This window comes from Haliotis rubra, unplaced genomic scaffold (genome assembly GCF_003918875.1).
Source record: "Haliotis rubra isolate DU_JTF1 unplaced genomic scaffold, ASM391887v1 Scf8, whole genome shotgun sequence".
NCBI classification, from domain to species: domain Eukaryota; kingdom Metazoa; phylum Mollusca; class Gastropoda; order Lepetellida; family Haliotidae; genus Haliotis; species Haliotis rubra.
Window position 1 is genome coordinate 3,818,085 of NW_025767523.1, and position 12,157 is coordinate 3,830,241.

Here is a 12,157-nt window from a genome sequence, read left to right on the forward strand (position 1 = left end):
CTATGTGTGAAGCTCATTTCTGGTGTCCCTGCCATGATATTGCTGATATATTGTTAAAAGTGGTGTAAAACTAAACTCACTCACTCTCTATTGACGTAGTGTGATATGTTCCCATGTTATCAGGCTGTTAATCATGAAAGTATTTTTGTCTTCCAGCCTGACGAGCTGACTCTGATACTCGAGTACAGCAACATCGCATTCAGCGTCCTCTTTGGTGCAGAGATGCTGTCCAAGCTGTTGGCCTATGGCCTGTATGGGTACATCAGCGATGGATTCAACGTCTTCGATGGGTTCATAGTCATACTCAGGTAAGCTATCAAATATGTCTGCAAACAGGTAGATACTCTGAGTTTCATATTCAGACATGTCAATGTTCCTTTTCTAGGGGGCAGTAGTGTTGTGAAGATGTTAAGACATGTATTAGTTAGCCAAATCATTTATGACATGTATAAAGCTCACTCACCAACTTTCACTAATGACAACATAATGTAGGTGTTTTCCCCTCTAAACTTTGACCTCTCTGTCTGTAATTCATGTCTTTCCCATCTCGTGTGGAGATGCTCTTACATATACCATATTGATGATTTGGGCATGGGTGCTTACCTGGTTGGCCTCGCATGGTTGGTAGGGGAGGTAACTCCATGTGGTGGGGGCCGTATAGTAATTAAAAAGGCTTTTTTATTTATTGTACAATATTTTATTAAATCATTGTTACAACTGTCACATGACATTTTCAGTCACAGAAAATGCATATATGTACCCCAAGGAAGATTCTCTTCAAAGAATTGAAAACCTCTACAGGTTTGGCTAAATACAACTGATTCCAAGGCATACAATTGGCAATATTCACTGCATTATAATTTCCATAGGCCAAAAACAATTTCAGCTATTCCCTGACTGCAGTTTTCATATTGCTTGATTAAAGTCTGTGTGGCTAATGTTGCAATTAAAAAAAAAAGTATGTTTGATGTATGATTGATGATTTTTCTTAAATCCTGGTAAAGAAAAGCAGATATTTTCATGATAAATTCTATGACAAAGAAACATGGAAACTAGCAACAATCCATGAAAATCTGTTTTAGTAAATGGGAGGTGTATGATTATGACATTTAACATGAACATTTACCATAAGGAAGTTGAAGTGGAATAGCCATCCAATCAAAGTACCACAATGTCTTGTCTTTTGCAGTATCGTGGAACTTGCCCAGGGTGGCGCCAGTGGACTGTCTGTCCTTCGTACATTCCGTTTGTTACGTATTCTCAAGCTAGTGCGCTTCTTGCCGGCACTCCGGCGCCAACTAGTGGTCATGCTACGTACCATGGACAATGTGGCCACTTTCTTTGCACTTCTTCTTCTGTTTATGTTCATATTCAGGTATTTATTCCACTTGCCATTGTCTTTTTTTACATCTATAAAAACATTTTAAGTAATGTTACAATTACTAATAATGTAAGATTTGTATGCAAAGTATATAACACAATTCTACATATTTTCTCAATTCTGAATTCTTTACTCTGTTAAAGGTTAAATTTGTTAATCTCTTGATCATGTCATTCTTATATCTATGCCTTTTGAACAAAGAGTTTCATAAATTATTTCTTTTTTTATTTTTCTGCTCCTGAAAAATTTACGACTTTAGCATCTTGGGAATGAACTTGTTTGGCTGTAAGTTCTGTACTGAAAAACAAGGCAGGCGACAATGTGATCGCCGGAATTTTGATTCCCTTCTCTGGGCGATTATAACTGTCTTTCAGGTATGGTGAGACACGTCAGCATGCCCAAATTACCTCCCAACTAACCTTTGAACCCTGTTCCGTTTAGCCCGGTTTTATTCCTCGAGTCCTAGAGAGTACCTAGCTATTCTGTTCTGCCATTCTCTTTACTGAAGTGGCAGTAGTGTAGATACTAGTCTTTCAGCTCTTTCATTGCCAAGGTAGTTAGTAGGCTTAACCAGCATGGTGCTGAGCCAATCCTTTTCAATATGGTTTCATTCGAATTTGAGGAATGGTATTTTAAGTTCTAAGTGTCTTAGCTGTGCCTGGTTTTATGTGGCAATTTGTGCAAAATGTTTCACTTTGTGCAAGGAATTTCATCAGTAGTTGAGTCGTATGAAGTAACTTTTGTTTTTTCAATTTCACTTAAGTAATATCCACTGCATGGTCTTACCAGATATTTCAATAGAATGCTTGTATATATAACACGTAAATGTATTTCATTTGTGTTTTACATAATATAACCAATCAAATGCTTGTTTGCCTGTTTTATTTTGTATCTATTTTAACTTATAATATTAATATCCTGTTAATGCCTCACATATAAGAGCATGCATATAAATATAATTTGTGTCGTTAATGTTTGTATGCACAACTGAATGAAAAATGTCACATGTTTGGGAAAAAGAATTGTTGGAAATTTGGTTTTGTACATTTTTGTGATGTGATTGTATATTGGACTTAACTTTGGCATGTATTACTGGTAATAATGGCTTAAATGAACTGGTAAAATGTCATTCCTCAGGCCTGTGAAACCATATATTAGTTTGTGTACATAGGGCTAGATCTAGGACAGTGCATGATTGATTGTAATACATGTGAAATGTACGTCCTTGTCCCGAAACTGACGTTTTGTCCAATTTGCGTCCAAGTATTTGTCAGCGAGTGAGTGAACTATCGCCAAGTCATGTGTTCATCCCTGCTGTTGAAAATGTCACCCTCACAACTCATGTCAAACTACACCATTTCTCGTCTAGTCCCAGGAGTGATCCCAAGATGCTTATTTCGAAATTTGTTTCATTAACAAATCTGAGTCTGTCGTGAGAAATATTTGGAATGTGAAGGAACTGACAGTTATAAGTTTGATATTCTGTCAATACTTGTCTTGTGACAAAAAAATTCAAACATTGAAGTCACTTTGACAATATGACAGAAATTGGTATAACTGTCATTTTCATTTAGACTTCACCAAGCTGTTGTGATTTCGTGATAAAATAATTGCCAAAATTCAAAACTTAATAAATGAAGAAAAAATGAGCCAAGATTTCAGCCCATTCATCTTAATTTCATGTCAATTCCATGTTAATTTCATGACGTCTTGAAATTGACGTCTTATATCTAAGCTAGTCCCTATCAGTGTGGTGTTGTCTATGTGACAATGACAACATGTATAGCCCTGTGAAACCTCTAAATGGTGTGTGTTTAATTCCCGTTTCTCCCCCTTACCGCATGCAGTATCCTAGGAATGAATCTGTTTGGTGGTAAATTTTGTGAGCGTGAGGACGGATCTTCCTGCACATGTGCAGATCTACGCAGCAATAACGTAACTTGCTTTTGTGATCGGGTCAACTTTGACTCGACTCTGTGGTCACTTGTCACTGTGTTTCAGGTAGAGTATGCTTCCAAATTGATAACTATTCATTACATTATTACCTTACATATTGCCATCAAATATAATATAAAAGTAATCTTAACTATCAGTCTTCGGTTGATGGCAAATGATACAAATTAATTTTCTCTGTGTAAAAGTACATGTTTAAAGCAAATTTTCACATAATAAATGTCTTAAGTAATTGATATATTTATTACAAAAATATTATCATCTGTGAAAAGTTTGTATAAGTATGTTTGTATAATATGTTGTATATTTGATTATGTGTAGAAGAAATGATACATGAGTATGAATACATGAGTTATGACAGTTAGGTTACAGATGATGTTAGTGTTATAAGTTTGTACAGTCCTTGGTACTGCATATCTGTAACCACAAACTGCATGGTGTTGAGGTATCTGTAACAAAGTCTACTAAACATGTGTTTGCTGTGTAGTTTGAAACACAACACCCCTGTTGACTCATACAGTGTTTTGTAATGGAATTAACTGTTCATTTATTAATACCTGATTCTGATGATTGTAATTGTATTTTAAAAATTAAAAATATACTACTTCTTTGACATAAAAGGCCAAATAAATAAAACATGAAAATTTTCAAAGGAATTTTGGTGACATATACTTTACATTTGAATAATGGTAAACAGTATATAGTACCATTTTGTTACATTGTATGTAATGGTAAATTCTGTATATTTCCATGTTAGTTACATTGTAAGTAATGGTAAACATTACATATTGCCATGTAAGTTACATTCTAGAATGTATGTAATGGAAGACACTATATTTTCATGTTAGTTTCATTGTAAGTAATGGTAAACAGTAATAGTACCATTTTAGTTACATTACAACATGTTATTTTAGTTACATTGTATGTAATGGAAGACACTAAATATTACCATGTTAGTTACATTGTATGTAATGGTAAACATTACATATTACCATGTTAGTTACATTTTATGTAATGGTAAACAGTACATAGTTCTAATTTAGTTACATTGTATGTAATGGTAAACAGTACATAGTTCTAATTAAGTTACATTGTAAGTAATGGTAAACAGTATATAGTTCTAGTTTAGTTACATTTTATGACATTTTAGCTATATTGTACATAATGATATGTAAGGATAAGATATGTACATAAAGAAACATAATGAAACATTGTTCCCATTGTTATGCTTGTTGACGTTGTTGTACATTTCAGGTATTGACACAGGAGGATTGGAACACTGTGTTATATAACGGCATGGATAAAACATCTCCATGGGCCTCCTGTACTTCATTGCTTTAATGACATTTGGAAACTATGTACTTTTCAATCTTCTTGTTGCCATCTTGGTGGAGGGATTTTCAACAGAGGTGAGAAAACAGAATGAGGGCAAAGTGTTTTTTAATACAGCTCTTACAATGAATGTGACTTTAGGAATCATGCTATAAGATTTTACTGAGAAGATAGCTGTGGGTTGTGAATGGGTCTTGGATTTTGATCATTGTTGTAGTATGGAGATATTGCAGGGTGTGGTCACAACATTGGCACCGAATATAACGGTTAATACGCTCTTATTAAATTTGAGTAAAATAAGTCTCAGTACCCTACTATGCAACCCAGGATGTGCCTTCTGTTGATGGGGAAGTATGTAGCAGGGCGTGGAGTCATCCTACAGATGAAATCCTGTAGGAGGGTTAACCTCTTTGATCATGTGGACAAGGTGTCCAACTTCGGATCAGGAGGTCTGTGGTTTTAATCCCAGCATGGGAGTCGGAATTTTTTTGCCACTTTAGAGATATGCTAATAGGTTAATCCCTCAGATAAACCGATATCACGCTTTTCTAAGTAAAGACAGAAGCTACAATACCTGCATATGCTTTTTCAATAAATCAGTTTCAGTTTGAGAAATAATTCCCTCTGATCATGCGGGTGTTTTAAAATGGGAATGGGAGTTACAATGTCACTTGGGTGATGGTGCTATCAACCACATGTTGGCTTTGTCACACTTCGTGTTTACTGACTACACTTGGGTTGTTCAGGACGACGAGAAGAAGAAGGATAAGGCTAAAGAAATGGTGGAACAAGAACTGGAGGAGAAGGAGAAACAGAGGCTGGCGGAGAATAACAACATTGATGATGCTCAAAAGGATAAAGACAAACTCAACAGTAGTGAGGTTGATGTCAAGAATAACAAAGAAAAAGGTAAGTCATCAGTGGCACCTATCTTGGGGAAAATACATCACTTTTGAATGCTAATGTTTCCATTTTACTGAATGATAGTCAGTATGATATTCCCATTCCAGAATATAAAGTAAATAGGGCTAGACAGATAAGCAGGAATATTATCTTGGAAACTGTCGATGTGCATTTTAATGCTTATTAAAAAAACATAATTATGTATTATGTCATTCTTTCCCCTTGAAGAATATATCTGTGGCCGTTGGCATACACATATTTTATTGCAATGAAATATTGAATTTAGAAGTACACAATTATTTTACATTATGTTACATTACATTGCAAGATGGTGAGGTAGTTTAGTGGTTAGTGTTAGCTCGTCATGCTGAAGACCTGGAATCAATTCCCACAGGAGTTTAAAGTATGAAGCCCATTTCTCGTGTCCCCCGCTGATGTATGCTAGAATGTTGCCAAGTGGCATTGTACCATACTAACTCATATTATATCACATTACGTTATATTATTGTGATCTGTTAAATAGTTGTTTGATCTTCTTCTTCAATTTTATGTGATCTACAAAGTATTTCTCTAAAAAATATACAAATTCACGTTTCCATGGAATTACACAAGATGAATTATTGTATTCTAAATGATGACATAATCCTTGTTTTTTTAGAGAAGAAAATGCTTGCTCTTCCCCCTCCTGTCGCAGTCACCAAGGAGGACAACACAGCACAGGTTGTGATGGCGGCGCCACCACAACCTGATGGCCCTCTAAATCCACCAATCATAACACACACTGCAGCCACGCCCATGGCAACACCTCAGGGATCGCCCAATGAGAGTGCTCTTAAAGACATCAACAACAAGCTAGCTGTATCCATGGGCCGTAGTATCCAACGTAGCACACTTTCAGTAGAATCCGAGCGAACATCGGTAAGTAGCTGGTCGTGTTCGTCATACGATTTTGTACATTACTATATTTGTATTCTGTCCCACTTTGCTCCTCAAAGCCAGTCTGCAAGTAATCATGATTAGAGCTGGTACTTATATGTCCACAATTCTGTAGCTGAATGTGTTTGAGAGAAGATTTGTTCAAATGAATTCTGATATGCAGGTTTATTTATCTATAATAGCTTTTTTTAAAATATCAAATATTATTACATGTAGATGTACTATTATGCCTCTCTTCCACAGACAAGCCTCAGTTTCCGAGGTTCTCCCCGACCCTCCCCAAACTTCGCCGGACCAGTAGCCGTGGAAGTCAGCGCAGCAGCAGCTGGCGCCTGAAACATCGGCGCCGTGACGCTGAGAAGACCAGTCTTGTTGTGGACAGCCAGTCAGACAGCGGAGACGATCTCGATGACGATGTGTTTACACTGAACCAATCTCAGTCCCCAACCTACACACCGGGAACCCCCAGAACCCCCAACAATCATGGGTAAATGTCTTTTTTGAAAATATGTCCTCGAAATTAGACTGCGTCAACTTCTCGGGTTTTCAAACCTTTTTTTCATTTGAAAACATTTTGGGGACAGTATACATGTAAAGATTCAGCTACAATCATAATTCCTTGGTAGGCCAGTTTGGTTTGTGAGAACATAGTAGTACACTATGCTTGATGTTAGAGCTGATCAACTGGGTTAGAACTGATCAACTGGGTTAGAACTGGGTTAGAATCACTTGATTGCCTGGTCCAGACTCAAATGTCCTGATATATCTGGGATATTGCTGAGTTAAGTCACTCATCATAGGTGACTAACGAGGATTGGTTGGTCAGACAGGTTGATTTGTTGAGATATCGGACTCCAGTGGCATGCATTATTGGTCTTGTTTTCAAGCACTGGTTTGTGTGGTCATGACTTGACTATTTTCAAAATGCTGTGATATAGCTGGAATATTGCTGACTGTGGCAGTCATCCCAGATCCAAACAAAATTTAAGAAATACATTAGTCTAACTTGTGGACTATACTGAATATTCATGTTTATGAAGAAGTGTTTCAAATAACTGCCCAGTCTATGATGGTTTACAGTATGATTGTTTGTAGGGTAGATTAGTTCATTCATTCCACTGACCGCCTTCGTGGTGTAGTGGTTAGAGCATCCGCCCGGAGAGCGGAAGGTCGTGGGTTCAATCCCCGACCTCGTCATACCAAAAGACGTTAAAATATGGTACTTGTTGGTCCCTGCCTGGTGCTCGGCATTAATGGGTACAACAAGGACTGGTCGGCTTGGAGTCAGTATAATGTGTCTGAGTGGGGTATTCATGCTTCACTGTGGCATGGTATCTCAGTGGGCTAGCACTATAAAACCAGCTTCAGTCTGGGCCAGTACAAGCAGCCGCACCTACACATACACACGCATGCACGTCGTCATATGAGCGAAATATTCTCAAGTACGACGTTAAGCCCAATTTCACCTCACCTCACCTCATTCATTCCACTAAAGAAATACAGCTTCTTTCAACATGTTGATGATAATCTATTTTACAGTTAGGTTTACAATCATCAGAAAGCATTGTTATCAACATGCAAATGAAAAAGGTTACATCAGAAATCAAACTGTATCAAAAACTACCTTGCTGCATAAGTAGAGAAGAATGAGATTACTTTTGTTTCAGACTCAGATGACATTGCTTCTTTTTGTCCAGTGTCCTGATCCACAAAGCATTCGTAGCATTATGACCTGTCGTAACTCTATAATTTACCTTAGGCTTACGAACATCGCAGCGCTACGAACGCTTTGTGGATCGGGACCCAGGATGTGATATTTATGTGATATTGTCAACGCCTCGTCCGTTCGTAATCATTTTGTTCCAGAGCATAACTAAAAACCATTCAATATTTTTCAACAAAAATTGGTAGATATATCAAACAGAATGTAAAGTGGTGCCTTTTGCTACTTACAGACTTTTGTGATTTATTATTTTCTCGGTTTCCATGGAAACGATCTTAATCTCAAAAGGAAAGGGGGACCTTCGTTTCCGAAGCACAACTCGAAAACCGATCAATTTCTTTCTTCAAGACTTGGTAGATATATCAAACAGAACCTAAAGTGGTGCTTTTTGCTATTTACAGATTTTTGTCATTTGTATTTTTCTTGGTTTCCACGGAAATGGGTTGAACTTAATCTCAAAAGGGAGGGGTGATCTTCGTTTCCGAAGCACAACTCGATAACCAATTTATTTTTTTTCAAGACTTAGTAGATATACCAAACATAACCAAAATGGTGCCTTTTGCTATGTGCAGATTTTGGGCATTTTTATTTTTCGCGGCAGGGGTGGGCTTCATTTCCGGAGCACAACTTGAAAACCGTTTAATAATTTTCAGCAGAACTTGGCAGATATGTGAGGCAGATCCCAAAGTGGTGCCTTTTGCTATTTGCAGGTTTTTGTCATTTTTATTTTTCTTGGTTTCCATGGAAATGATTTGGACTTAATCTCAAATCGGAGGGGTGTGTTTCGTTTCCGGATCACAACTCGAAAATCGTTCAATATCTTTCTACAAGACTTTACAGATATATCAAACAGATCTTGAAGTATTGCCTTTTGCTATTTGCAGATTTTTGGCATTTTAATTTTTTATGATTTCCTTGGAAACGATTCGGACTTAGTCCAAAAAAACAAGTTGGACTAAAAAAATCAAGTAACTGTCGGTTGATTTGTTCTTTCAAATTTATGGGGACCGGGAGGATTTGTCATCTTCTGATGACTCTTGTTTATTCATGTCAATATTCATTCTCATCAGTAGCCACTTCGCTCACCTCATCACAGTAGAGAATGTACATGTCAATCAATGCCTTGTCTATTGCATTCCATCATCTGTTCATTTCAGCTACTCTGTCACATATTTCTTCAGGTATTGAACTGCATGAGTCTGTTGTTGATAGCATGACCCACCTGTAGTGTGTCCCTGTCATTTGTTTATCAGCTGTAGTGTGCTAGGTTTCTGTAGCAGTAGAGCGTTTCAAGCGTCTTGGTGGACTGGACTGGGTAGTTCTTCTTGGGAGAGGTCCCAGTAGCTGTCTGGGCTGAGCGTAGTTTTGGCTAGGGCCCAGGGCCTTGATTTTAGAAGCTCTCTTAGCACTAAGATAGTCGTAAGTTAATGTTAATGTATGTATGCACTTACGAATATCTTAGCATTAAGAGAGCTTCGAAAATCTAGGCCCAGAGCTGGTGATAAGCTAGTCTGTATTACAGTCCCTGAACTGCATTATTTTCCTACTGCCTAGCCCTTTCTGCAATGCTAAAGCCCTAAATGAAGCAAGTCTAGGTTTCCTCAGGTTAATCTACCATCTCACTGGGGCTCTTTTTCAAATTAAATGGAAGTATTTGTTTCAATCAATTTTTGTTTATATTCAGAAAGAAAGCATCAGTCTAGTGATGAGCCTATAACCTGCCTGACTGTGTACGATCATCTAAACCCTATTTGGTTTTTATTCTGTAAATGTAATAATAATTGGTCCATTTCTAAATGATCACATTCTATTCAAGTGAATGCTGATAGCACTGTATTGTTATCATTTTGGGTGAGTTTAAACTATTCTCAGCTCCTTGGGGAGTATATATACTAAGCTGTCGTGAGTCGGTAGAAGGCATACTGTCAGATAGCTGAGCATCAAGCTGGGTGAACAAAGGCATATTAAGACCAAGTCTCCTATCTGTGGGGACCCCATCAGACATGTGGGGACGTGTATTGACAGTAACGTTTGAATGTTTAAAAAAAAAATAATATGTTAGATGTAACATCAGAAAATGGTGATGTGTAGTGTGTGTTAACTTCGTTTTATCCTATTATTTTCTGTCCAATCCTATTGTAGTTCTTGTTTGTGTTGTACAATCATAATTCTATGGTGGATTGTCTTGTGTTCCCCTCCCTCCTCCTTGTTTACAATCCCCCCCAATGGTGTGAATGCTAACAAACAAAGCCTGTTCTGAATAATCAAAGTTACTGATATAACTGTCTGCATCGTGTCTATGCTAATGGATACACAGAAATTATTTCTTCAAAGCATTAAAAAATTAAATTCCCATTTGCATGTAAACATACTAATTATTATCTTTACTAACATTTTTGTTTGGTTTCATGTTGAATCTAATCAATCCCATCTTCATTGAGGTTATCATAGATATCAGATTTTTCACCCATGTGTATTGGATGGACACAATGGGGTTAGGTGTCACTGAATGGCCATTGATCATTGGATATGTGTCCTGCTATCTTCATAAGATGTCGGTTAGAAACAGATTGTAATCAATAGCTTAATATAGCTGTGATATTGCTGAATGTATGAAGCTGAAATATTGCTGAATGTATGAAGCTGAAATAGTGCTGAATATATGAGCTGAAATATTGCTGAATATATGAAGCTGAAATATTGCTGAATATATGAGCTGAAATATTGCTGAATATATGAGCTGAAATATTGCTGAATATATGAGCTGAAATATTGCTGAATATATGAAGCTGGAATATTGCTGAATGTATGAGCTGAAATATTGCTGAATATATGAGCTGAAATATTGCTGAATGTATGAAGCTGGAATATTGATGATTATGAACCTCACATAAATTCACTATTATCGGACAGTATTATGGTGTTTAACGTAGCAGACTGCCAAGATAGACAACCACATAGCTGAAAGCATCTGAAAAGGGAACCGGTAAGCTGGTAAGAAATCTAGTTGGGTTAAGATTATTCTGATTTTTTATGATCTTTCTGAGTGTTGAGTTTTTGTGTAAAGACAATATGACCTCATCATTTTCAGTGATTGCAATGGCCACCCACCCCTCAACAACCAAAGAACACTTAGTCCCCAGAATTCAGTCAAGGGTCACAAGGCTCTCACGCCCAAGAACTCCATCAAGAGCAACCACAGCTGGAGTCGCAACAATTCCGTCAGTAGCAGTCGTAGTATTTGCAACTCCTTTGAACTCAGTAGACAGAACTCGTTCACAAGCCACCGAACTCTCAACTCCATGGGCAGTGGAGCCTCCAAGGAGGAGTACAAGCCTAACAACCTGAGTGATCCCCCTGAGGTCAAGGTCAGCTGTGATAAGGAAGACTTTGAAGGAGAGGAGGATCCAGATGCCATGGATGAGACTGTAAGTTTACTCCCAACACTGCTTCCTTCAACATGAGGGAGGGGGATGGTGGGGTAACCTAGTGGTTAAAGTGTTCCCTCGTCACACTGAAGACACAAGTTTGACACCCCATACAATGTACATGTAAAGCCTATTCCTGGTGTTCATACCATGATATTGCTGGAATACTGCTAAAAGCAGCATAAAACCATACTCACCCACTCCTTCCACTGGAGTGCTGGGGACCCTGTCATCAAAACCAACATAATTAACAGAGTTGCTTCCCTTATCATGCCTAGGATCAAACCTAGCATCAGAGGTTTGAATCCAAGTTGACCCATATTATTCAGTTTCCAGGTGTTCTGTACCATAAAGTGGTAAACATCGAAGACTTGCATCAGTTACTTTCTTCCCACATCAAACTGAGACACCATAATAATCTCTTACATATTCTTCAGAGTAGCATTACACCACACCCACGAATTATTAATAATAATATATTGCAAGATGGCTAGAAGACAT

At 37.6% G+C, this 12,157-nt stretch overlaps 1 protein-coding gene across 1 annotated transcript in view; it reads left to right on the forward strand.

Annotated features, from left to right (window-relative positions):
• Window positions 1-12,157, forward strand: part of LOC124261410 (voltage-dependent T-type calcium channel subunit alpha-1I-like) — a 179,832-nt gene that overhangs the window by 133,945 nt on the left and 33,730 nt on the right. Inside the window, 11 exon segments of the mRNA XM_046695727.1 lie at window positions 157-308; window positions 1,190-1,375; window positions 1,641-1,755; window positions 4,589-4,652; window positions 4,655-4,743; window positions 5,413-5,575; window positions 6,228-6,487; window positions 6,749-6,785; window positions 6,788-6,992; window positions 9,386-9,409; window positions 11,320-11,656. Coding sequence (XP_046551683.1) covers window positions 157-308; window positions 1,190-1,375; window positions 1,641-1,755; window positions 4,589-4,652; window positions 4,655-4,743; window positions 5,413-5,575; window positions 6,228-6,487; window positions 6,749-6,785; window positions 6,788-6,992; window positions 9,386-9,409; window positions 11,320-11,656 — 1,632 coding nt within the window.